Genomic DNA, 27722 nt, shown 5'->3' with positions numbered 1-27722 from the left:
GAAAAAATAAAATGGGAGATATTACAGCACATTGGTGTATTGATGGGGATGATCCGATAGAGATGGGGGAAATGGTGATAAACAGAGAAAAAGAACAGTTGCCAGAACAATGCCCATGAGTAAGCGAGGGGGGTAAGATCCACCTGTGCAAGGCAATGGTTGGGCCCATCCCTTCTAACGGGATGGGAGGCAGTTCAGGGAGCAAACCAAGTACAGGTAGAAGTGGCAGTTTAATCCCAATTCTCTTCCCTACATCTAGGCTCCGAGAGACTCCATACCTAGCCCAGGGCCACGTGCAGCTAGGAAGCAGCTGTTAAGATTGAACCCGGTATTTTTGTGGGTCTCCAAAGGCCTCTCTTTCCACCGCACTCGCTCTGTCCATCTAACTACTTGGTGAACTTGATCCAGTCACACAGCCGCTCACTCTTGGTTCTTTCGCCTTTAGAAAGGGCCGGACCAGAGGCCTGCAAGGTCCCATTGCAACTGAATGACTCCATGAGATGGTAGGCCCGGGGGGCAGCCACAGGCATGGCGCCTGCCTGAGTTCACTGTCCCCTTTCCCACCCGCTCCGCCAGCAGTCTCACGCCATTTTCTGTCACCTCTGACACAGACACAGCTCCTTCCATTGAAACTGCTGAATGTTCTGTACTCTGTGTCTTGGGTTTATTTCAAGTCCTTGTGGGAGATTATGGCTCAGGCCCCTTCAAGCTGAACCAATGGTCTTGGACCCTAATCTGCAGTCTTAGATCTCCGGTCCCACCGTTTGCCACACTCTCCCTAATCACATCACTTTCTGGTGTCCCTTTGTTTCCAAGGTAAAAATCCAAGATTTGAGTGCACAGAGAAATAATGGAATGGTGAACCTCTTTACCGGCCCAGACTCTGCAGGTTAACACCCAACCCTTGGGCTTATCCCACTCCCTCCTCCCATTTGTCCCATTTAGCCTTACTCTGCCTCTGACCCCACTTACCTTGGCTAGCATACCATAGCTGACCCTTGAACAATATGGATTTGAACTGGGGGCCGACTTCTAGGCAGGTTATTTTCAGTAAATACAGTACAACATTATAAATGTATTTTCTCTTATGATTTTCTTAATAATGTTTTCTCTAGCTTACTTTGTTATAAGAATACAGTATATGATACCTGTAACATAGAAAATAAATTAATGAACTCTTCATGTTATCAGTAAGGCTTGTGGTCAACAGTAGGCTAATAGCAGTTTTCAGGGAATCAAAAGTTATTCACAGATGTACAGTGTTCAGCTCCCCAGCCCCTGTGTTGTTCAAGGCCAACTGCATTGAATCCATGATTTATTGAATTATTCCTCTTTTAAGGTGTCACCTCCTCCAGAAGCCTTCCCAGCCTTAACTGGATGACCTCTTATTTTCAGCTCAAGGCTTCAACAAACTTGTTGCTTGAAGAGGAAGAGGAGTGTAGAGTCCTAGTGAGCAGAGATTATATTGTTGCTATCTGAATACCGAAAATATGAGCCCCTCCCCCCACCAACCCACCACTATTCCACATTTCTTCTTGAAGAACCCATTGAATTTCATAAATTTTTTCCAGAGACCTCTTGTCTAATAGATATTGTTGGTCTAATTACTGTATTCCCATTTGGTACTTCACAAATCAATCCTTATTTTAACATGAATTTCTGCTGCTACTACAGTTTTTTTTTAAACGTGTAAGATTCTAGACTTGACATGGGCCCCTCTGTATTACCGTATTTTGGATTAGGGGTTGGGAGCAGCATTGAGTTCACCATTGGTTTTTGTGGAGGCTGGTAATCTTTCATAACTGACATTCACAGAAGCTATGGGAAACAAAGCTGAGCGGAAACAGAAAAGCAGGAATTAGGGATTGAGCTTTACCCCCACTTCTGAGTAGCAATATGAAACTAAACCCTCCTAAGAAGTCTCTAAATTCCCTTTACCACTCTTTCCACAGACCTCCTCTTTTTTCAGTCCATGACCAAAGGCATAAAAGGAAAGTGAAAAACAAGTCAAAGAAATCTTAGTAACATTTGTGGTAGAAAATCTGACCAGATTGGTATGTGTGAATTTCATATTCTTCCAAACTCCTTTTAGTCTCAGTGGGCAAATTTAGGGGTCTTTTGAATGCCTGATACTTGGAGAACTGCCAGAAAATATCCAAAGAGCTTCTAATGAGAACTCGGTTGTTGTGGGGGGGGGGGGTGATGGGGGTTCCAAGTCCCACCTATGCATTCCCAGCTCCAGCCTTAAGGTGAGTGGCAAAGTAGGCCCTTCATAGAAGGAAAAGTGAAAATACCCCAGGGCTTCTTATAAGGTACAAAGCTCACCTACCACAAAAACCTCAGTAAATAAGAGAGGGCAAAAAAATCACCCATTCTTTTATTAGTGATCTTCCCATTCTTACAAATAGGTACAAATAGGTACTAGGGCAGTCCTGTCCTTTCAGATGTGTCTTTAAATAGGAATAAAATATATTACATGCATAATTTTCCCTCAAATCACATTTGTGAGATACAAGCCTGGGTAATTCTGTTCCTTTTCCAGAGTGAAATGCAACCCTTGTGTTTCCAAACATCATTATGAAGCAAAGCCAATACCTTCCCATTTCTAAGTTGGACACAAGTAACTATTATGTGCTGCTCTGGAAACTATGACAGAACATTATTCATTTGTTTGTTTTAATGGTTCATAACCAAGAAAAAAAGCTTTTAAAATTTAATTTTTTTTAAGATTTTATTTACTTATTCTAGAGTGAGAGAGAGGGAAAGAGAGAGTGCAGGAGGAGGAGCCCAGGCAGAGGGGCAAGCAGTCTCCATGCTGAGTGTGGAGCCCAATGCGGGGCTTGATCCCACAATCCCAAGACCACGACCTGAGCCGAAACCAAGAGTCAGATGTTCAACCAACTGAGCTACCCAGGTGCCCCTTAAAATTTAATTATTTAAAGCAAATAAGTGCTGTGAGAAAGAGCAAGGGATGCTTTTGCTAAGGAAATAAGTGTTAACAATTGTTAGTGTCCGGGTGTGGGAAATAGCTCGTGATACTTGACACAGTCACGTCAGAATTTCTTGAGCTCACAGAGGTGTTCTAGTGAGAGGAGGGATGTTAAGAGTTAGGTGAGTTCTCAGCCTGGTAGATTGAGGCCTTTTCTGTGAGTCACTGCCCCTCTGGGTTGACGGTCTGGATTGGCTTACTTTGAAAGCTGACCTTAAAGGTCAACTACGTTAACGCATTACCCTCTTTGATGTCCACTTATAGACAGGTCTGTAGAGGACAGTTTGTGAGATAAGTTTGGGATCACATATTTAACCCATTATCTTTTGGCCACTGCTGGCCTGAGGCAAAGTCTATTCTTGACACACCAGGACCTTCACCTTCTCTCCTTCGTTCTGACTAGCTCTTTCCATGTCTCCACCTGTATTTGTCCTGACACCCCTTCTCTGAGGGTGTGTACTTATAGCAGATGAGAATTAAATTCTTTTCCTTCCTCTTGGTTTGCAATTCACCAAGGATGCTTCATGGCCCAGAGTCTTCTCAGGAACAAGATAGAGGTATTTTTGTATAGGTGGTTAACTTCTTTTTTTTTTTTTAAGATTTTATTTATTTATTTGACAGAGAGAGAGCACAAGTAGACAGAGAGGCAGGCAGAGAGAGAGAGAGAGAGAGAGAGAGGGAAGCAGGCTCCCTGCTGAGCAGAGAGCCCGATGCGGGCCTCGATCCCAGGACCCTGAGATCATGACCTGAGCCAAAGGCAGCGGCTTAACCCACTGAGCCACCCAGGCGCCCGGTGGTTAACTTCTTAGACCACATCAGATTCTAATCTGATCTTAAAATTTCCATGTCTCTGATCATTTAACCATATTGGAATAATTTTGCATTCTTTACTTAGATTCTTAGTTTTATTATGTGCCCCCCCCCACCTTTTAAATAAAAAACAGCAGATTTTTACCTTTAAGAAATGTGATTGGGGCACCTGGGTGGCTCAGTCGGTTGGGCGGTCTACTCTTGGTTTCGGCTCAGGTCATGATCTTGGGGTCCTAACTCCATGTGGAGTCTGCTTGTCCCTCTCCCTCTGATCCTTCCTCCCTCAAATAAATAAGTGAATAAAATCTTTAAAGAGAGAGAGAGAGATGTGATTGTACTTCCCTAGGAGATCCCTGTTTCTGAGGTGGGAAGCTTTGCCCCTAGGCCCAAAGTTACTTGAGCTGGCCCTGGAGAGCACGATGTGTGTGGATCTGCTGCAGCTATGTTTTAACTGAGCAGCTAATACGTGGCCTGATTTATAAATTTTATAAGGGATACTTCCCATCCACCTATGGCCATGATGGTCTATGGGGTAGGCACTGGTAAGTTATTATTTCTTCTCCAGAATAGATCATTTCATTGAGACAGAAAGCAGATTAATGGTTGCCAGGAGCTGGGGAGAGGGAGAAATAGGGAGGAACTACTAAATGAATATGGGATTTTATTTTGCTATGATAAAAATGTTTTGATGGTAGATAAAAGAAGAAAGAAATTACTTCACAAACGAGAGAATAACCCACACTTTGCTAAATTGCTCACTGGAACACACCTAAGGATACTCTATCACACCTAGAGATACTCTGAACTGTGTGAGAGTTTTCCTTCAAACCCAAATTCAGAGGTTTAAGGGTGGGCAGTTTGATGTGATTTCATCTTCTTGGCTCAAAATGGAGCTCTTAAGAGGGAGTGAGTGTGGGAATATCCACAAGTGGTGAATTATTTCCTTCATTGCCATCTGTATACATGAGGCCGCCATGCTGTGGGCTCACAGGCCACTCTCTCTGGCATTCTCATGAACAGCCACGAGAATCAAAACTAAGAAACTTGCAGAGACTGTGTGGATTGCCTGTGCTTATAACAGGTCAGTCTGCTTGTAAGCAACTCACAAAGCCATCCCCAAAACTTCTCCCCAGATCTGAAGCTGGAAATTCCAACCTTTGGCCCTCTCCCTAGGTCCATCAACCTTGTCCCTTGGGCATATAAAAATAAATTTTTAAATTGAGGTGAATTTCACATAGCATGAAATACAACCATTTTAAGATGAGCCAATGGGTAGCAAGTAACACATCCACAATGTCGTTTAACTATGACCACTTACCTAATATCAAAATATCTTCTTCATAGCAAAATGAAACTCCATACCCATTGAGTAGTTACTCCCTATTGCTCCCTCCTCCCAGCACTCCTGGTAACCACCAATCTGCTTTCTGTCTCTCTGAGTTTATCTACTCCGGATATTTTATATAAAGGGGATCATTAAAATATGTGGCCTTTCGTGTCTGGCTGATTTCCCTTAGTGTAAAGTTTTCAAGATTCTTCCATGTTGTAGCATGTTTCAGTCCTTCATTCCTCTTTTTATGGCCGGATAATATTCTGTTGTGTGTACCTGCCACCTTTCATTGACCCTTTCACCTCTTGATGAGCATTTGGGGGTTGTTTCCACTTTTTGTCTAATATGAATAGCATTGCTATAAATATTTGTTTTCAAGTATTTGTTTGAGTACCTGTTTACTATTTTTGTTTGTTTGTTTGAGTAAGATTTTATAGTTAGCAAAGTACTTTTATATCCATTCTCTTCCCACTAAGGAGAGGTGTCCATTTTAACTGGTCTTATTTTCCCAATGGGGAGCTTTTTAGGGCCTAACTCATCCATAAGTCTGTTAGGCCTGCCCATGCGCCTGTGTAAAATCTGAGGAGGAAGAGAGTGGCTTCCAGTGTGGAAGGTGCTTCAGACATGTTGGTGGGCTGGCCTGGGACAGCCCCACATCTATGACATCTGTGTCAGGTGTTGGCCTGTAAAGCAGTGATTCTTCTTTTTGACTTTGGAAGATCTGGAGGGGGACAGTTCTTGGCAGCCCCCTTTCCTTCATTAAGCAGGGCTCCTGAGGTGTGCGTTGTATGGGGGCCTTGAGGTGGGAAGCTGAATCCGACATGGTCCTTGCTTTAGAGTGGCGGCGAGATGGACACTAAAAAGACAAACAGAACATGGGGTCAGAGGTGTGTGGGAGGGGTGTGACGTGTGATAAAGACACTGGCTTAGGGGGAGGTCAGGGATGAACTTACGTGGAGGACTTAGCATCTGGCACTTGAAGACAAGAAGGCATTCACAAGGAGAAAAAGAGGGTGGGAGGTTTTCTAAGCCTTGGGAAGAGAGGAAGCCAAGCCAGAGGAACAGCGAACTGCCTCCCCTGTTTTGAGACTAGCAAGGTCGTTCGTGTCGCTAGTATGATCAGGTTTGTGTAGGCGTGACTGGCAGGAGCAAGGTGGAAAAGTGGGCAGGGACTGGATGATGAAGGGTCTTGGAGGCTGCAGTCAGGAAACTGAAGTGAGTGGGAAACTATAATTTTAGGCAGGAAATGACCTGATTGGGTCTGTATTTGAAAAGATCACTTTGTGACAAAGTGAATGATGAACGAGATGACAGAGATCCCCTGTACTAGTGAGTCCCACATCTTCCTTTCCCAGCCTGCCTTCTCAGTCATCCCGGCACAAAGCTGGGTCCAGACCTAACTGTCAAGTCAAGGAAGAGTGCCTTCTTCTTCCAGCACAGACCTCTCCATTGACCCCACCTTTGTTGCCGTACAGCTTCCAGGAAAGATGAAAGTGCCCACAGCAGCTAGCAAAAATCAATCTACACTAAGCCTTCCTGACCAAATAGGTCACCTGTCCTAGAAGTGTTTGAATTTAGAAGTAGGCCAAGCCTCAAACAAGTAAGTGCATTGTTAGTGAGGCCCAGAGGGAGTGTTATAAGGTTTGTTATAAAGAGTAAATGAGGTCATCTGACAGCCTTCCTGACCCCCTCACCCCATAGCATCTCCAGTTCTGTCTACGCACAATAAGGTTCCCACCCCTCCCCCATCCTCTAAGAGGTTTTTTTTTTTACTTTTTATTTTGAAATATTTTTATACTTAAGAAAAGTTGCAAAAATAGTACAGAGAATTTCCGTATGTCCTTCATCCCATTCCTCCTAATGTTCATGTCTTGCATAAACATAGTGTGATGATCAAGAGTAAGAAATTATTGGGGCGCCTGGGTGGCTTAGCAGGTTAAGCAGCTGACTCTTGATCTTGGCTCCGATATAAACTAATTTACAGACTTTATTTGAATTTTGCCAGTTTTTCCAGTCGTAGTTGAGGGTTTCTTTTTAAATCACTTGTCCAAGACAACTGTTGAGTTTATTCTCTTGCATCCCTTAAATGAAGACAGCTTTTGGAGAGGTAGCTTCCCTGGAAGCTCTGAGGAGAGCCGTCGTGGACCTCTCATGGTCCAAAATTGGCACAACCCCATTTGGGCATCCAGTAGGGGTATTCTCCATCTTTTCACTTTTCCTACCCCACCCACCCATCCTTTCTCCTCTTTTCCTTCTCCCTGCTCACAAAACGGATAGTCTCCCCATGCTCCGTACCATGCAATGGGCTTTTTCCATCATCAGAGTTCTCTGCTTTAGTCAACTAACCTGAGAAGTTGGCCCGGGAATTTGTAGCTATTGATTTTCACTGTCATTGTAAAACCCCTTGGGTTGTGACTTATAATGGCAGCATTTCTTTTTCATTGGTCTCCAGTGGATCCTGGGATGCCCCTATTGCTGCCATGTTGGTCATGGTCACTCTTAGTTAGCCCTGTATGACTATCCCTTGTAAGCCCCTTGGGGAGACCCTGGAGGTGGAAGGCTATCAGGGTTGACAACATGGTAACTAAATTATTTTGTGAGTTAGACAGCATGAATCTCCATCACAAAGCATCCCTGCTTCTTAACATCACGGTGAGGTCAATGGCACACGTTGGTGCAAAATTCCATTTGCCCATTCACAGTGCACCCTCTTCTCTGTAGAAAGAACACAGCCTTGAGCATGCTCACTGCAAGTGCCCTTGCAATTTTGCTGCCATGTGCTCTGTGTTTTTAAGTTTGCTCAGCAAAATTAATGATGAAAGAAGCGTGAGCTGGAGAAAAGCTTAGAGCTGATGAATGTTGGAGGAGCATTGGTTCCCCTCCAGCCAAAAGACAGGTGGAAAAATGGAAAGCATGAAAGGTGACTAAGACTCTATATTCCAAAGGACATCTTTTTGCCACCAGGGAGACACCGAGGCACCTTCACAGCAGAAAGCCCCTATAAGCAGTGCAAAAACCTTCATAAACCTTTGGAGGGAAGCTGTATACCATGGTTACAAGTGCTAGTTTGGTGGGCACCTGGGTGGCTCAGTGGGTTAAAGCCTCTGCCTTCGGCTCGGGTCATGATCCCAGGGTCCTGGGATAGAGCCCCGCATCGGGCTCTCTGCTCAGTGGGGAGACTGCTTTCCCCTCTCTGCCTGCCTCTCTGCCTACTTGTGATTTCTGTCAAATAAATAAATAAAATCTTTAAATTAAAAAAAAAAAGTGCTAGTTTGGGTCAAATCTAGCTTCTCTACTTGCTGTGTAAATCTAGACAAGTTCTTCGTTCTTTCTGACCCTCAGTTTTCTCATCTGTAAAATGGGAATGATTACACATCCCCTTTTTTGTAAGATTGTTGTCAGGATTTAATGATTTAATATCAATGGTATTAATATCAATGGTGTGTAAGTGAAACTTCACAGTTCCTGGTACAGAATAAAGGTTCATTTGAAAGTCTCATTTATAATTGGGCTGATCTAATTAATACTGAAAAGAGGAACGTCATGATAGATTTGATAATATGGTGTAATGGCTTAAGCTTGAACGTTAAGTTTCAATCCTAGCTCCACCATGAACTGGCTTTGTGAATTTGAGCCACTTATTTCTCCGAACCTGAGTCTCTCCCTCTGTAAAATAAGAATAATAATACTACATAAGGGGCTACTTGGAAGAAAGCACTTAGCATAGTACCCAGCACGGAGAGTGGCAGACACTTAATAGAGGTTTGTTTTTCTAGTGCTGTGGCTCTCAACCACATTCAGATCACCTGAGAGCTTTTTAAAAAGCACGCCTGCCCAGCTGCATCCCCAGAGAGGATGATTTAATAGGTCTGAGGTGGGGCGTAGGCATTGGTATTTTCAAAAGCATTCTGAGAAGATTCTTCACAGAAGCCAAGGCTGAGAACTACGCCCTCACAGATGACATTACGCGCTGTTTTTTTGTTTTGTTTTGTTTTGCTTTTTCTCTCTGTCCTCAAGAGACTGGTCAGAAGATCAGGAATTCTGGGCATAGTCAAAAATTCAATACACCTGCAGCTCTAAGCCCTTGATAAGGAATAGGCAGCCAAGGAACTGCATTCCTTTTTATTATGGAAAAAAAAGTATTCAAAGAGTCTTTTTAGAGTCTTGAACTGGAAAGGTGGTAAGAAGTTTAGCCTAAGCCTCACACATAAAATATGGGAACTCCCAGTAGGCTGGGGATTTATATCTGGGGGTAATTCCAGGGTTTTGTCCTCCCAAGAGATATAAACTGAGGCCTTGAGAGTTTAATGTGGGGGAGGAAGAAGTGTTCTCATAACGACACCTTAAAAGTCCAGGCCTCGGCTAATGCCTAGGGATAGAAAGGCATCATCTGTAATAGTCGGGGGAGAGGGGTGGTGTAGAAGTGCATTCTGGTCTCAGTACTTTGGTTTCCAAGATCCAAGGCTAGGTCATCGAGAAACTTCTTTCTCCCCATAGGTTTACGGTATTAGTTACCCAATAAAAGTAGGGTTAATTTTACAACCCAAGTAAAATTTAAGCCAAAAAGGCTTCAACATTACTCTAGGATTTATGAAAGTAAACATGTGGAGTGCTTGCAGGATTTTACGACATTAAAATTTCAATGTCTTCATGTCAGGTAGGTGACAGATTCGTTTGTGTGTGTCCTTAAAGGTTAAGTTTTTAAGAGCTTTGCAATACAGATTTTTGGGAACGAAAGTGAAGATACTTTCCCCAATCTCCACCTCCAAAAAGACTGTTGGAGTGAATGGGGAGTGGAGAGCCTCTGGACACTGGTCTTTTAATGATCAGCTCTATCAGATTTTTTTCACCTGGTTTCCTGTTACAGTGGGCTTTCTAGACTTCCACATTGAACGCCCAAGGGGGAAGTCTAGGGCCATAAGACTGACTCCAAGTCAATTTTACAGAATAGAAGCTTAGTAAATGATTGTCCTTTAAATAAATGTCTTCTTTGGTGATCATAAATACTTCAATAGTAAGCATGTGTTACCTCTGAGTAGCACTTAGTAAGAACGTTTACATTATTTCATAGGGTCCTCATGACTTTCACTTATAGGGTAGAGAAGTCAGTGATCATCTTCATCTTACAGATAAGAAAACCATAGCTCAGAGGACTCAGAGAGATTGGCTAAGGACATGCAGATGTTAAACCCAGGAAGACAACTTTTCTCCTGATTTCTGCTTTAAAGTACTTCAACTTAGAAGAAACCAAAGAGGAAAAAATGATCTTTTTATTCACACAATGTACTGATTCCAGCCAGATTAACAGAGGAGGAAGAACCGGGCTGAAGTCCACCCAGAAGCCTGGCAGGTGGCCTTTTGTCTGGCTGTGGTCTGCTTTTGAGAACCAGCTGGATGTTCTGTACTCTGGTGTCTTGTGCTTATGGTAGACCCTTGTGGGATGTTACGACTTTTATCCTTTCAAGCCGAAGCTCCCATCTTGGGTCCTACCCTCCAGCCTTCCACCTCCAGCTGTTTGCCACACTGACACTAACCGCACTATCTGGCATCCCCTTGTCTTCGGAATAAAATCTACTCCCCATACTTTTTTTATTATAATTTTGAGGCCACAGATTTTTTAAGATTATCTTTAAAGTTTTCGGGGATCACGAAAGCATGATTTTCATTGACACATTCTGTAGATTTCCTGGAATTTAGTGACTCATTTGAAATTGTGCAGTCCCGGGGTTGCCTGGATATTTCTCTGCAGGGTAGAGATAATGGGTCTTAAGCAGCAAGGAGCCACATAGCTGCACTGCCCTCTGGTTTCTTTCTAGCCGCACCCAGCTCCTCACCTCGTGGAGCCCCCAATAGACACATCAGTTGGAGTGCATCTTGTGGATAAGGCACCCACGCCTTTGTAGCAAATGAAGCAGAAATAATCTGTGCTTAAAAAACAAAACAAAACAAAACAAAAAATTGTAGAACATGTGCCCAGATTCCCAACTCATTTCCTCTTTACTTTTTTAACTACATCATCTTCCAGCCCACCACCAGCTGCGAAAATAAAAATGCTTTCTCCCCTATTTAAGGATGATTTTGCGCTTCAGAATGATTTTCTGGGGGTGAAGGAAACTTGACCAACGTGACCAGCAGATGTTTTAAGTGATGGATGGAACGGAGGAAAAGCCTGACTTCCTTAGCCCAGCCTTGGGTATCCTGTGCTGAGCTTCTCCCCCTAGCGACTGTTTCGGGTATCACCTAGTCAGAGCCAACTCACCAGCTCAATGTCTGTGCTCTGTTTTTAGAGATGAGTATGAAGAAGATGGATTCTGTCAGCCATACAGAGGGATTGCATGTGCAAGATTTATTGGCAACCGCACTGTCTATATGGAGTCTTTGCACATGCAAGGGGAAATAGAAAATCAGATCACAGGTAGGTAACACCAGTGAAATTGTATTGATACCTTACATAACCCTTTTTCTCCCCACACGTTTTCTTGAGTTCCTCTCTTGACAAAGGATTGGGCTAGGCAAAGGGGTTAGGAGCAGGACCACAGAGAAGCAGGAGATATGATCTCCGTGTTCTGAAAGGAACACTAGAATACTTTATGGAAGATTGTTGCTCGTAGAGGAAGAGGGTGCTCTGAAAACTCTCACATTCATTCAGGTACTTGATAAAGATTTTTAGTGTTTTGGCCACACCAGGAACTGGACAGGGCACTGGGGATATGCCGGTCTGGTGAATTAGCCAGCTTACGTCTCTGCCCTCGTTGAGCTTACTGTTCGGAGACAACATCACCTAGACTGAAAGTCAAGTAAACTCTAAATCAATTTAGAGTCTAGAATTCTGGACACCATTACTATGACTTTAAGGAAAACTCTAATTCTTCATGAAAAATCTCTCTCTTCATTGGTGAAGTGAGTGATAAGGCAAGATGATCATAAGTCTCTTCTTGCTCTAGCCTTCTCTGTTTTACCCTTCATTTTTCTGAATCAGAAGTATCTTTTTAGTGGAAATCTAATAGTAATGCACTTTCTAGCACACATGAGCAAAGCAGTGTGTAGGCTACCTTGTACGATTTTGCACACCTGGTTCTGGTGGTTATAACAGCCTTGTGTTTCTTCCATTAGTGTAGTTGTACACCATTTCCATATACCCTTGCAAGCCATTAAAATTGCCCTAATGGGATTCTAATAAGGTCGCCAGGCTTAGCAAATAAAAGCACAGGACACCCAGTTACTTCTGAATTTCAAGTAAACAATGGATTATTTTTTAGTATAAGTATGTTCCAAATGTTTACCTGAAATTCAAAGGTAACCAAGTGCCTTGTAGTTTATGGTAACCTTAGGATTGAACAAACCTGAGGCAGGCACACAGAACAGCAAGGAGTCGAGAAACTATGTCCCATGGGGACTATGAAGGAACTAAGAGGAGCCCCAGGGAGCTGTTTAATCTGGAGAAGCAACTAGAGAAAGCTGGAGTTGTCACTTGCTAAAGAACTTTCAGGAGGAAGGACTGTGCAGTGAGCAGAGGACAGAAGCAGGACAGATGAGGAGGGGCTGTGGAAGGCACATTACAACCTAATATAAGAACATTTTAACATATTTTTACTAAGTAAAAAATAAATGGGAGCTCTGAAGTAAATGTTTCATCACCCATGTATAATAATCCTCTCAGACATTTTCAATGGACATCTGCTTACTGGAAAATACTATTGTTAAAGAAAGCCACTTAATTTTGTTTAACCTGGCATTTCCCAAACGTGTTTGGCTCTGGAACCCTAGTTTCTCAAACACTATGAATATTCTACAGAATGAATATTCTGAGGAACACCCATTGAGAAACAGTGTACCAAACCCCGCCAGACTATCTTGTGAAGTATAAGCTCCTTGTCAATGCAAAGGGAGACAGGTACTCTTTCTGTACATGGATGTCAAGCTGAAGAGGTCAGGCTAAATGACCACTAATACACACCCCAGAATAACTGAGTTGAGCTTTTCAAGAACTTCCAAGAGAATTGCCTCATTTTCCGAAGACGAAGTAGAAGTATCAAAGGCACAAAGAAATTAAACAAGTTACCCAGAGTCATCCACCTCAGACGTAAGATGCAGAACTAAATCCTGGGATCAGGCTTGTCCACCGCAGACAGCGAGTTCTGCCCTGCAGCTGTCGAAAGTTTTAGAAGCTTCATAAAACTCATAAAAAGAACCGGATGAAACACAAAGTTCTGTTGCTTTGTAGTAAAAATGAAAAATATATTGTGCTTTAACTTAATTAATTCTTTTTATTAGGAAATGGTACATATGTAACCTAATCCTGTTTTTTTAACTTTGTAGTCAAAATGATTTTTTTTTCAAGCCAGTGAAAGTAAGCCGCTTGGACATCTGAACTGAATCTCCTCTTGGCCTTGTCTGTTTGAGTGCGGCGGATTCCTTCCCCTGTGTGTTTATATCTGATATCTGTTGACTAGATAACCGGCGGAGATAAACCCTGGCCCCTGGGAGTTAATAACTGTGTTTGTTTTCCAGCTGCCTTCACCATGATCGGCACCTCCAGCCACTTATCTGATAAGTGCTCTCAGTTCGCCATTCCTTCCCTGTGCCACTACGCCTTCCCGTACTGCGACGAGACGGCGTCCATCCCGAAGCCCCGGGACTTGTGTCGCGATGAATGTGAAATCCTGGAAAATGTCCTGTGTCAAACAGAGTACATTTTTGCGAGATCCAATCCCATGATCCTGATGAGGCTGAAACTGCCAAACTGTGAAGATCTCCCCCAGCCCGAGAGCCCGGAGGCTGCAAACTGCATCCGGATTGGAATTCCCATGGCGGATCCTATCAATAAAAGTAGGTGGTAACTCCTGGCCTTCCGTGCTGCCTGGGAGCCCGCAACCCCGTGGCACAGTGAAAAGTGGACCTTCTTGGTGGGCAGATTACCTTCCGATGGGCTGAATACTGTGTGGGGGATGGAGCACTCAGTGAGCGGGTTAGATTTGGTCCCTGGCCTCAAGATGCTTCATGAAGATGGTCATGTTTACATATGGCTGCTGGTTCTTCAGTGACTTAAATAGAATTGCCATACGACCCAGCAATGCCGCACCTGGAGGTACACTCACAAGAATTTGAAAAAGGTGTTCACACAAAAACTTGTAAGCCAGTGTTCACAAGAGGTGTATTCACAATGGCTGAAAGGTGAAAACAACAGAAGTGTCCGTTAGCGGATACATGGATAAACAAATTGTAGTATATCTATATGATGAAATATGACTCACCCATTAAAAAGGAATAAAATCCCGAAACTTGAAAGGATTATGATAGCAAAAGAAGCCAGACATCATTGTATGATTCTGCTTCTGTGAAACATCCAGAATAGACAAATCTATAGAGACAGAAAGCAGGTTAGTGGTTGCCAGGGATAGGGTGGGGGGCTTGGGGAGTGACTGCTGAATGAGTTTAGGATTTCCTTGAGGATGATACAGGTGTTCTGGAATGAGACCTGTGTCCTGGAATGGTGAAGGTTGCACAACATTTTCAATGTTCTAAATACTCTAATGGCAAATTTTATGGTATGTATATTGTACCACAATTTAAAATACATATACATGGGGCTTGTCTCTATCCACTGTCCTCTCACCTCTGTTCCTCTATAACTGCCCTTTCCCCTAGAATTAAACTCACTGGCAGTTTTTTTTGAGTTTCTTTTTGTAATTTAATATTATGCTATTAGTTAAATGAATTAATGCATCTAAAATGCTGAGAACTATGCTTAGCATGTAATAATAGCAATATCTTCATTATTACCATTATTTTATCATTACCCCTCCATATTTTCATTTATTTCAACTCAGTGGATTTTTGCCATGCTTTCAAGAAATAGCCTTGTGGTCCCCTGGGAAGAGGACTTGCTTCTCAAGAAGAGCCAGTCCATCAGCACAGAGTGGCCCTAACTCTTGTTAGAAACCCATACGCACTGCTCCTAGCGAACATTTTCTGAGAACTAGATTCTTTATCCCATGATTCATGTCTAAAGACATCAAGCAAAAATGGAAAGAAGAGTTTAGCTTGAACCTTTCCTGAACCATTCACTAGGAAATCACTCCTGTGCCCCCTGGGTCCCGCCCCCAGTTCTGACATTTTTTGTGTTCAATATTAAAAATACTTGTGGAGGACTGGTTTTATTCCTGACCCATAAGCTTTAAATCCTCGCAGGAATGTAACTGCAACGCAGAACTGCTGTCCCAGCCCAGCAAGCAAGGAGACTGCCCGCCTGGCCCCCGACCAGCAGGGAAGCCTTAGCCCATGAGGTTAATTGCAAGCCTTTCCAGAAACTGCTGGCTGGGAGCTTCAGCAACTGCTGGTTCTTTCTCACAATCTGAGCCTTTCTCTTCTGCTTTCTCAGATCACAAGTGCTATAACAGCACAGGTGTGGACTATCGGGGGACAGTCAGTGTGACCAAATCAGGACGCCAGTGCCAGCCGTGGAATTCCCAGTACCCACACACACACACCTTTACTGCCCTCCGTTTCCCGGAGCTGAACGGGGGCCATTCCTACTGCCGCAATCCAGGGAATCAGAAGGAGGCTCCTTGGTGCTTCACCTTGGATGAAAATTTCAAGTCTGACCTGTGCGACATCCCAGCATGTGGTAAATGCCTTTAACATATTCAGTGACCTTTAAAAGAGCCTCTCTCGTCCCCCTGCAATTAGCAGAGGTGATAAGGGGGCCAAGGAGAGTGGTGGTGTTTGTTAGATCTCAAACTATGTTTCTAAGGCACATAAACCTTGCCGTGTCTATGTTAAACAACTTTTAGGGTACCAGCTCACATTCTCAGGGAGCAAACTGCTTGCTTCCCACAGCCGTTGCAGTTAGTGGGTGAAACAGGCACAAGGAAACCAGCTTATCACAACCAGCCATGTAGAAAAAGACATTACCCTCCAGGGTCCATGTCCATGTGCACCCATTTTTGCATAACAGGTATTATGGGCAGAAGCCGAAAGAGAACTGTTTTCCTGTTGTCCTTGAGAACACCCACGAGGTAGGATGAGTCTATGGGTATTAATCAGCCATTCTGAGTAACACATTACTCAGGGCAATGTGTAGAGAAACTCTGTCCTTTGTGTCATCTTCTCATGTCGCAGAAGTGTGGGAAGAAAATGAAATTCTTGAGTCAGTTTGTTCCATTTCCTAGAAAAGTGTTTGGCGGGGTAGGAGAAAGAGAAGGAAAATTAGAGTGAAACCTGGAGTTGGGACTATCTGGGAACTGAATCTTCTTCCCGGTCCTAGTTTTTTTTTTTTTTTTTTTTTTTTAATTTTATTTGACAGAGATCACAAGTAGGCAGAGAGGCAGGCAGAGAGAGAGGAGGAAGCAGGCTCCCTGCTGAGCAGAGAGCCCGATGCGATGCAGGGCTCAATCCCAGGACCCTGGGATCATGACCTGAGCTGAAGGCAGAGGCTTTAACCCACTGAGCCACCCAGGCGCCCCTCCTGGTCCTAGTTCTTATAGATGATGTCTGCTGGGTTCTCCCAGCTCGGAGTCCAGTGTCACTGCAGGAAAAGCAATAGCAGGAAAATGGACATAATCATAACATCCTATTGGGAGAATAAATGGGTTGTTTGAAAAAAAAAACTGTATGATGTCTGGAAGGTGGTAAATGCTTAACAAATAATATAGTCAGTATATAAGGAGGCATCTACTATTGGTATGTAGTCAACATAGAAGAATGTTTGCTCTCAGTTTAGCAAATATTGTTTGAGAGCCCACTGTGGAGCAGGGGGTTTGAAAGAGAAATACAATGTGATTCACATTATAATCACAATGCAGGGTGTGTGATGCAAGAGAAGTCAGCACGAATGTTATGGAACAGAGGAAGCGAAAACATACTAAAGAGGTCCATAGGAAGAAGCAATAAAAATGTTGAAAAGAAACCTTAGTGATGAAAATGTGGGAAACTATTATTCTATGATTTCATTCTTATGTGTTACCTGTTAAACTATATTGTCTTCTCTTGCAAAATGGATTTTATGGGTGGTTAAACATGCCAAGTTTGAGAAAGAGGTGACCAGACCTCTTTTGTGTTGCTGGGCTTTAAAATGCCTTCATATGCAGCATAAAGAACAAATTATGAAGTAAAACTCTTCCAGAGCCACCATTGGAAACTTCAAAGCAAATTATCCCGTATTTTTTAAACGGTGTGCCCTTAATTATTCATGACTTTCCCACATGCTATATTCAACATTCATAGGAACGCATAAAAATAAGTGTAGATTTATAATCATTTTCTTGGCTGCCCACCCCTTTTCCTAAACCAAGTGAGGTACAAAGATCTTTAAGAGAGTCAAGGATAAAAAGCATCACAAACTGAGCACCTTCCACGTGTCAGGCGTGGTGCTCGGGGTTTTCATAGGCTTCTTTTATACTTGACTTTACACTGTGATGGGTATTATTAACCCTGTGCTGTTGGTGTTACACCCAACTTCTAAATGGCATATCTGTCTGAGTCCAATCTCATCTTCCTGCTACTCTACCATGCTATCTCAGAATACCGATGTGTGTCCTTAAGGAGACCAGATGAATTATTTTAGGGAAGAAACACATTGTTCGCTCCTCTCTGGATACATGCAGTTGTCCTTTGGGTGTCTTCTGACCCCTAATTTCCAACTAATGCCCAGAAGTAGGGAGGTAATTTGCTCATAAACTGGAAGATTTGTTGATAAGCTGATTCAAGCTTTATTATAATTAGTTTAGTTTAGTCAGGACTCTAAATTACACCTAAAAAGTATGGTTTTCATTTCAGTGACCTTCACTGACCTTCAGTGACCTTTCAGACCAAATACACACTCTGAGGGATGAGAGAAATCCTTAAACAGCCTTTCAGACTGCAGACAGAGAGAGACAGATCATCTACATCTCACAAAACACTTATCATGTGCCCATACAAAACTCCATGCTTACATACTCATGTGCATTTAAAACTCATATCCACACTGTGAGGTGGGTGTTAAAGTCCACTGAGGTTCAGAAGGTCTAAAGGATGGGTCTACATCACACAAAGGATGAGATTGGAGCTTGAACCCTCCTCTGTCTACACATAGCTCTGACCAAACCCAAAGCTCACAGCTCTTTTCCCAGACCCGCTGCTATCTCCCATTTAAAGTTTTTTTTTTTTTCCAGAAATAGATAAAAGAATGACAATAGCCTGCACCTCTGGATTCTAGGATATAGATTTCTCATAATATGCTTTGACATCAAAATACGTTCACTTGCTGATGAGGAAATCCCCCTTCGTATTACTCTGTATTATCATAGTGTTAATCAGTACAGTGATGTTAGAAGCCCTGAAACTTTCTTTCTGAATATCAGTCCACAGAGGACAACTTAACATTCTGACCACTGGTAAGTTCTCATCATGTGAGAGATAAATTTAGACGAATACTCAATCTAGAGATGACAAGGCAGTTTCCGGCACTAATAATAATAATTTTTATCAAAAAGAGCATTTGCATTTCACGTTGAAAGGAAACAGTTCCTCTGGAATTCTTCAAGCCAAGCCACAAGTACATCCATTAAAGGCACAGGGAATCCTTGACGTTGATCAAGGAGCAGCTGCTGGGACGGGGAGCATTAAAGAAGAAGGCAGGTTGCCATCAGCTGTTGGGCAACAGCTGATGTTGCTGGGCAAGTCTTCTCGGAATTGCCCCTCGATAGACCACCTCTAGCAACTTAGTCATAATAGCATCCTACTTTTCGAACACTTCCTGCAAGCATTTGATTTCCTTTCTCTCTTCATTCTTAGAAAAATTCTGAAAGAGAAAGTAGGAATTTCCCACCCTCTTTTACCATATGAGAAAACCAAGGCCCGGGAAGTGGTAGGACTTACCCAAGATCACAAATCAGTTAACAGAAACCAGTTCTCCTCTCTCTAGGACCACTCACTGCTCTTTGTTCTATAGCAATGCTTCCCAAACGACAGAAGATTTGTCTCCCAGGGAACATTTGGCAGTGTCTCAAGATATTTTGGTCATCACTCCTGCGAAGGGGGGTTGTGTGTTATTTCTGGCATCTGGGGGTAGAGTCCAGAGGTTCTGCTAAACAAGCTAGATGCACAGATTGACCCATACAAAAAATTATCCAGCCCAAAATGTCAACAATGCCAGGGTGTAGGAACCCTGAGACTGGATAGGAATTATCCTGTTTAAACTATAGAAAAACAATAACATTAAACAGCAATTGCCATTTATTGAGTGCTTACAATGAGTCAAAGACCGTACTAAAAGTTTTTTTATGCATTATGTCATTTATAATAGTCTTATAGCCCTGTGAGTTGGGTTTTATTCTACCTAAGAAGAGAAAACTGAGACTCAGACTAAGTAACTTGTCCAATGCCACATGGTTAGTAAGAATTAAACTAAGGATTCCAACCTATAGCCAGTAGTTGTGTGTCAGAGAGATAGGTAGATAGATAAATATTGAGAATAACATTTTATCCTACAGTGAGCTGAAAGCTTGTGGGGCGTATTTAAAATGAGTCCTTTTCCTTCTCCCTCGCAAATGGGATGGAGTCTCATGGGAATGTTCTTGCATTCTTTAGTTAAGTCAGAATTAAGGAGATTTCAAAATCTCCATGTGGTTTCTCATTTTCCTACTGATAACTTTTGTTTTTGTTTCAACTAAGTAAGGCTAAAAGAAGTATAGGCCTAATTAAATGCAGAATGTGAGCCTTTGTTGTACTTTCTAGAATAAAGGCATTTGGGAATGGCCTGCCACAGACCGTTTTATCTGCAAACTTTCACTCTAAGACAGAACATAAAGTTAAACACAACCAAATATGTCTGCTGTGAACTCTGGGAATTGGCTCCGCTAGGACTCTATGCTTGTACCAGGTAATGCTTGGAGGAAGGGAAAGAACCAAAGATAGTTTGGGCAAGACCTGACCTGTCCCTGACCTCTCCCTGTCTTTTTCCTTCTTATCCGAGGCATCTAACAATCAGAATGGTTCGTTACTTATTTAGTTATTCACTGAAACTCAGTATGTGTTGAGTTTCTACTATGCCTCAGACTTTGTGAATAGGGTAGATGAAAGCCCGCCCTCATGTAGCTTACAATCTAGGGAGACAGTCAGATGGAATAAATATGAATCATACTAAGCACTTGTTTTATAGTTCCCAACGTTTCTGTGCGCTGTCACGCACTTGGCATTGTCATGATGGCTGCTGTCTGTTCTGTAACACCAGCATCTGGCCTATGACTTAGTTGATGCTAATAAAATGTGTTGAATGAATGAATCCTCATAATAACTGCAGGATAAAGGAATCTTCTCCATTTTACTGATGGAGAACTGGAGGCCATGTTGTTTTTCGTAAAGCCAACATTAAAACCAGGTCCATAGGACTACAGGTCCAGTCTTCTGTCTACCATAGCACAACTGCCTCAGGAACAAATTCTAGGTGATTCAGAGGAATAAACATTCCTTTCCCATTTTCCTCTTTCCTTTGATCATTATGGACTCCCTAGATCTTTGGGATGCTGTCCATTGATTTTCTTGTTTGCAGCTCCACACATGCAGGAGTGCAGCTCCCAGCCATCTACTCTGAGAGATCCTAGTTGCTCGCCTCAGCCTCAGCCCCAGGGAGGACTAGCTCCCCCAGCAGCTCCATGCAAGGCTCACGGCATCTGCCCATTTCCCGTTAAATCCAGCTCTCTTCCCTTCCCGGCAGCCCCAGCTCCCCAGCCCTCAGAGTTGGCCATTTTCCCTGAGAGCCTGCCTGCAAACCTTCATTCACTATGCCTTTACCTCTAGTCACTGTGGCCACCTTCCAAGCCAAATACTGTGGGTTGGGTGGAAACTACGTCGAAAAAGAAACATTTGCCTATGTTCTTTCCAGCTGGCACCTAGGCACACCTCCCAGGTTCACAGTTTCACTGTAGCCCTTATCATTGCTTTTCAACATAGCCCTGGGGCAGAACTGTGGAAAATGCCAGTTTCTCTGGGAGCAGTTTTTGCAGGATCTGACCATTTTACTTTGGCTGTATTCTACCACGTGACTTCTCTTTTTTCTCTCTCCCCCACTAACTGAGGTCTCCCATTTGTTCCTCTCTTGACTTGTATAGAGAGGTGGAATCTTGATTGTATTTAGTGCTTTCATAGTCAAACCTTGACCCTTTATTTTACTCTAGATTAAGTCCAGAGGCCACATTTCTTCCACCAGCCAACCTGGCATGCCCAAGAGACCTCAATAAAGGGTCTCTCCCTCTACCAAACAGCTAGAACTTCTAAGCAGTGCTATGGTTTTGACTCCTCAACCAACTTCTCCGCCAAGCTCCCACCGATAAGAAAAGTAGGGGGTCATTTGGCTCCAAGGGCACTTTTCGTACCTGGCCTATTACTTTCGTATTTCCTTTTAAGTCGTCGGCTTGCAACAGTTTGCCAAAGGGCACAGCGCCCAGTTCTGTGCCTGAATAGCCCTGACTTGTCCCATAACCTTACAAACACCCGCCCTGGGTTCTGCTTTGTCACAAACCATTTTCTACAATGTGGTGGTTTACAGTTTGGGGCAAGGCAGATGTTTTCCAGATTGCGAACACTAGAGTTTTTAACTCACTCTGTCAGCAGCCTTCTCCCATATTTCATAGAAGACCTGTTGTAAGGCAATTTGTCTTTCAGCCATTTCTTCAAACCAAAATTGAACGTTACAGTGAATTGGATGGTGGGGAGGGGGAACGGAGGGAGGAATAGAGCACGGCTTTGTACGGTTTGAAGTTTTCCGGAAGAGTTATTTTTATGCTCAGAGATTTTCAAGATGTACTTTATTCTCCAGCCTCTATATATTTTCGATAAAGTAAAGAACAATAGTTACCCAAAACTTATAACAAAGTCATGTTCCATAAACATTTTTAACCATAAAATAATTCTTTCTCAAAGATTTTTTTATCATTCTCAAAATATATTGAGTCACTTATCCAGGGTGTCAGCTGCTGTAGCAACAAGCTTTGGGAAACTCTTAACTCTTTGGGTGGACAGGGACACCACACCATGCCAATGGGAAGGGCTCCGTGGCACTTTAACCCTTTGGTGACAGAATTCTCATGTAACACCACAATAATCTTTGCTATTGGCTTCCTAGCAGCCACGGTTCTGGCAGGAAACAAAAGGCACAAATAAACACACCATGGAGAATTTTGTAGAGAGACTGTTCATGAAGGTATTGGCAGAGTTAGGGGAAACCAACAAGGTGAAGAACCCGGGGCCAGCAGAAGTAGGAGGCATTGCCTTCCTAGGCTTGAAGGGTCAAAGGAATGATTAGTTACCTTACCTTGCAGAGCAGAGCTGAGAATGAAAAGAGGTCCATCCAAAGGCTGTGACCTTTGGTAGAGAGGGGTAGTCAGTCCTCTGCAGCTCAGCAAGGCAGAAGCCTGGGAACTAACATGGCAACCATACTCTTCTTGCTCTGGGCAGTTCTTCTTGTCCCGCCAATGTCTCCCATCGACTGAACCGAACTGGAAGCCAGAGATCAAGCGTGCCCATTGATACTGTCCATACAAGTCAGCCTCAACATAGACCTGAGTAGAAAAGGGCTGATACTGGATCTTAAGATACACAGGGAAGATATTCATCTCTAGCTTTAAATCACTTGTTACACAAGAGAGTCAAAAGGACAATAGGAGCCTAAATAAGGTATGTCAACTCAGTTTATTAAATCAGAGAACTTTGAGGGGAATCATTGAAATCATCCAGCTTCTGTCTGAACATTGCCAGAGATCTCCTTCAGAAACAGGGACATCTCACCGCCCCAAAGAGGTTATGGGATGGATCCCTCTGCTCAAAATTTGCATTTGTTAAGTCTGGAACCAAAATCAATATGGGAAATCTCCTGATTTTGAAAAAATGTTGAGAATGCATCAGGGAAATACAAATCAAAACCACAATGAGATACCACCTCACACCAGTCAGAATGGCTAAAATTTACAAGTTAGGAAATGACAGATGTTGGCGAGGATATGGAGAAAGGGGAACCCTTCTACATTGTTGGCAGGAATTCAAGCTGGTGCAGCTCTGGAAAATAGTATGGAGGTTCCTCAAAATAGAGCTTCCCTACGACCCAGCAATCACACTACTCGGTTTTACCCTAAAGATATATAGTGATCTGAAGGGGCATGTGCACCCCAATGTTTATAGCAGCAGGTCCTCAATAGCCAAACTATGGAAAGTACCTACATGTCCATCAACAGATGAAAGGATAAAGAAGATGTGGTGTGTGTGTATACACACACACACACACACACACACACACACACATATACAGTGGAATACTATGCAGCCATCAAAAGAAATGAAATCTTGCCATTTGCAATGACATGGATGGAACTATAGGGTTTTATGCTGAGCAAAATAAATCAGAGAAAGACAATTATCACATGATCTCTCTGATATGAGGAATTTGAGAGGCAGGGTGAGGATTGTGGGGGGTAGGGAAAGAAAAAATGAAACAAGATGGGATCGGGAGGGAGACAAACCATAAAAGACTCTTAATCTCATAAAACAAACTGAGGGTTACTGGGGGTGGGGGTAGGAATAGGTTGGCTGGGTGTGGGCATGGGGGAGAGTATGTGCTATGATGACTGCTGTGAAATGTGTGAGCCTGAGGATTCACAGACCTGTACCCCTGGGACAAATAATACATTATATGTTAATAAATAAATATAAGTTAAATTAAATTAAGTTGCAAAAGAAAAAAAAATGTTGGCCAGGACTTCAAATTAAAAATAAATAAATAAATAAACCCTAATAAGGATCAAATCTAGAACAATGTACTAGATCCAGTCTGTACCTCTGATAATCCTTTATTATCCATGTTTAAAGGTACCTATCACATCCTTCAATTTTTAATTTGGTCTAAAGAGCGTGTAGCTCTTCCAACCTTTCTTTACCCATCTTCCTTTTCCTCTGAATGTTTCCTGGTTTTTTGAAGCCTTCCTTAGAAATGTTGCTCTTAGAAGATACCTTTTTTGGTGTTTTTAAACCAGCAAATGTAGGAGACCATGATGTTTTCAATCATCACTCAGTATTGCCCATGAAGGGTATTTTTTTGCTAAAAGTACCATATATAACAATTTTTGGAGCAATTTCATGGTGTTGTTGCTGGGTCCAACTGAGCCTCAAGTCTTCATTAAAATTAACTAGACTTTTTTCCTTTTTTTCCTTGGTTTTGTTACATCAAAAATTTTCTAGTAGATTTACTTAATCATGGGCTTCTTTAAACAAGAGCTTTAACCTAACTGTAAGCTATAATATTTATTTGTAAAGCGTCAACTTTTGGTTTGGGGTCATTATTTTAGCCTGTCTGTATGAGCCTCTAAAACTTTCTGGTATAGGGGCGCCTGGGTGGCTCAGTCAGTTTGGCGTCTGCCTTCAGCTCTAGTCATAATCTCAGGGTCCTGGGATCAAGCCCCTCATTTGGCTCCCTGCTTGGTGGGGAGTCTGCCTCTCCCTCTCCCTCTGTCTGCCTTTCCCTCTGTTTGTACACTCTGTCTCTCTGTCTAAGAAATAAAATCTTAAATAAAAGAAAATAAAATTTTATTTCTTTTTTTTTTTTTGGTCAGAGAGAGATAGAGGGAGAAAGCAAGCACAGGTAGACAGAGTGGTAGGCAGAGGCAGAGGGAGAAAGCAGGCTTCCTGCCGAGCAAGGAGCCTGATGTGGGACTCGATCCCAGGACGCCGGGATCATGACCTGAGCCGAAGGCAGCCGCTTAACCAACTGAGCCACCCAGGCGTCCCTAAAATTTTATTTCTATAGTCAGATATCTTTCCTAGATTTGAGTCATTTTAAGTTTAATCAATATGTCATTATTGGATAGTTGATGATAATGTCAAACAGGCAGGTTTGCTCGAGCTTAGCTTTCTACAATTTAAGGTTGATTTGCTGATTAACCCTATTAGGGTACCAGCACATTGGTAAATTATAAATCTATCTAATGATATTATTATCTAGCCCTCCATCTTTGGTACATAAGGATATCATGGGTCACCTGATCAAATGTCTTGCTAAAAGTTTAAATGTGCTTGGTCTACCGCTCTAAAATAATCCTGTCAAAATGAAAGAGACTTGATTTTATAAAACCTATTGAATTTTAGCACTTAAAGATTAGCCCAATTAAAAAGTGGGCAAAAGACTTAAACAGACATTTCTCCAGAGAAGATATACAAATGGCTAACAGTATATGAAAAGATGCTCAGTATCATCAGGCATTAAAGAAATGCAAATCAAAACCACAGTGAGACATAGAACCCAGCAATACTACTTCTGGATATATACCCACGTACATCGTGGCATTATTCACAATAGCTGAGAAGTGGAAGCAAGCCCATCGATGGGGGAATCCATAAAGAAAATGTAGTATACATGTACAAAGGAATATTATTCAGCCTTAAAAAGGAAGTGTGACACATGCAACAATATAGATAAAACTTGAGGACATTTTACTGAGTGAAATAACCCTATCATTGAAAGACAAATACTGTATGAAGTATCTAAAGTAATCAAAGTCATAGAAACAAAAAGTAGACCAGTTGTTTTCAGGGGCTAGAGGGAGGGGGAAATGGAGAGTTATTTCCAATGAGTATAGAGTTTAAGTTTTGCAAGATGGAAAAGTTTTGGAGATCTGTTGTACGAAAATCTGCATATGCTTAGCGCTACTAAACTGTACACTTAAAAATGGTTAAGATGGTAAAGGTTATTAATTTTTTTTACTGTAATTTAACTTTTTTTTTCAATAAAAGAGAAAAGACTAGCCCAATTCTTTCCTTTTATAGAGAAAACTGAGGTCCTAAGAATTTATAGAAACTTTTAGTGAACTCATGTGGATTCTGGTTACTAAGATTTTTCTCAAGTGCTCACAAATGAGCACTTATTGTGGTTAAAACATTGTGGTTATTGTGGTTAAAACGTTTGCTGAAGAGGGACACCTGGGTGGCTCAGTCGGTTAAGTGTCTGCCTTGGCTTAGGACATGATCCCTGGGTCTTGGGATCGAGCCTCGCATCAGGCTCCCTGCTCAGCAGAGAACCTGCTTCTCCCTCTGCCTCTGCCGTTCTGTTTGCTGCTTGCTCTGTCTGTCAAATAAATAAAAATCTTGAAAAAAAATTTGCTGAGGAAAAAAATTTTTAATCCCCATATATGGCCAATCAGAGTCTTTCTAAGGATTAATTTGAGAATGCATAATACAGATCATCTTCTTGCTATTTCCTCTTTGAATTGAGAGACCTAATGGTGGACCCAGCATACCAACTGAAGACCTAGTTAACACATTTTCTACTTTGTCTTCCGGGCATATGTTTGAATATCACTGGTGCAGGCTCCCGTCTGCTACAGACCCCGTTACTTTGTAGTTTTCAAATAATAGATGATAGCAATTCCTATTTGTTTTCTATGGGGTTTTTTTTTCATATAAGACTATAATTTAATGTGTTTATTTGTTTATTTTTGGAATTCTAATGATCTATAAGGTTTCTCCCACACCTTTGCCATATTGAAGATCTAAGGATTTTTTTGTTTTAACGTAAAAGTAATAACCCAGATGATGTTTCACTTTATGAAAGTACCTCTTGAGTAAGAAATCATGTTTACCTTGTTTTAAGCCCCAGGATAAGAAAGAAGTATTTTCTCTATTACATTTAATTACCAATCAAAGTATTGAATATCTTTGTAAAAATAAAATAGGAATGTCAGATGCAAACTGTGATACCAAATTGTTGATTTTTAAAAGGAAATTAATCATGTGATCCAGACTAAATCATTGGTTTAAAAAATCCCAAGTATTTAACCTGATGTAACTAATAAGTGCATTTAACTTTTAAACAACTATTTCAAAGTATTAAAAGTCTTCACCATTCTAATTTTCAGCCAGCTTGCATTGTAATACACTGAGGGTGTCCATTACCCTTTAAAGTGACTAGTAAGAATAGGGTCCATTGTTCTAATGTGATTCTATTTAATAGTGTGATCCCCACCAGCTATGAGCCCTCACTAAAGGGAGCGTTGGAATCTTAAGGAGAATGATGAAGAACAATTCCATATAGTATTTTAATTTTTATTAGCAATATAATTTTGAAAGCATAGAAACACTGAAGACAGACAGGCTTGCTTTCCAACCCAGACTCCACCACTTTCTGGCTTTGTTAAATTCTTTGTTCTTTCTTAGTCTTAATTCATCTACATGTGAAACTGAGATGACACCAAGTCCCTGGCTGAAGTAATGAATAAAAACGCAAGGCTGTTAAAAAGAGGTTGAGCAAATGTTAGTTTTCTAATTTTCCATGAGTAACATTAGTTGTTCTGTGGAATGTTTTTATTTGAAGTTTCTTGAGCCAGACTGACTCCCTTCTGGCCTAACGTGGAGAGAGGTGTGTCGGGAAGTACATGTGCTGTATCAGGTTGACATTAGGCCGAAATTTGTTTCCAGTCACTTCCAACATGGCCGCGTATCGTTCTGCTTGATTATTTCCATTGGCGAGAAGACTGTGTGGCTCGTTTGCATATGCTCCGTGTAATCAGAACGAGCCAAGTTTGCTTGTGTTTAAAGGATTCGGCTTCTTGAAGTTTGTTCTCGTGCAGACCC

The 27722-nt window shown here is 42.1% G+C and overlaps 1 protein-coding gene across 3 annotated transcripts in view; it reads left to right on the top strand.

Moving 5' to 3' along the window:
- ROR1 (receptor tyrosine kinase like orphan receptor 1) overlaps positions 1–27722 on the top strand; it is a 409877-nt gene that overhangs the window by 358380 nt on the left and 23775 nt on the right. For all 3 annotated transcript variants that reach the window (XM_047727874.1, XM_047727875.1, XM_047727876.1), the window contains 3 exons: positions 11417–11544; positions 13641–13958; positions 15511–15756. In XM_047727874.1, coding sequence (XP_047583830.1) covers positions 11417–11544; positions 13641–13958; positions 15511–15756 — 692 coding nt within the window. The remainder of the gene's footprint in view (positions 1–11416; positions 11545–13640; positions 13959–15510; positions 15757–27722) is intronic.

The sequence above is a fragment of the Lutra lutra genome, chromosome 4 (genome assembly GCF_902655055.1).
Source record: "Lutra lutra chromosome 4, mLutLut1.2, whole genome shotgun sequence".
Classification (NCBI taxonomy): domain Eukaryota; kingdom Metazoa; phylum Chordata; class Mammalia; order Carnivora; family Mustelidae; genus Lutra; species Lutra lutra.
The sequence above is the reverse complement of the archived record's forward strand: the minus strand, read 5'-3'. Positions and strand labels throughout refer to the sequence as shown.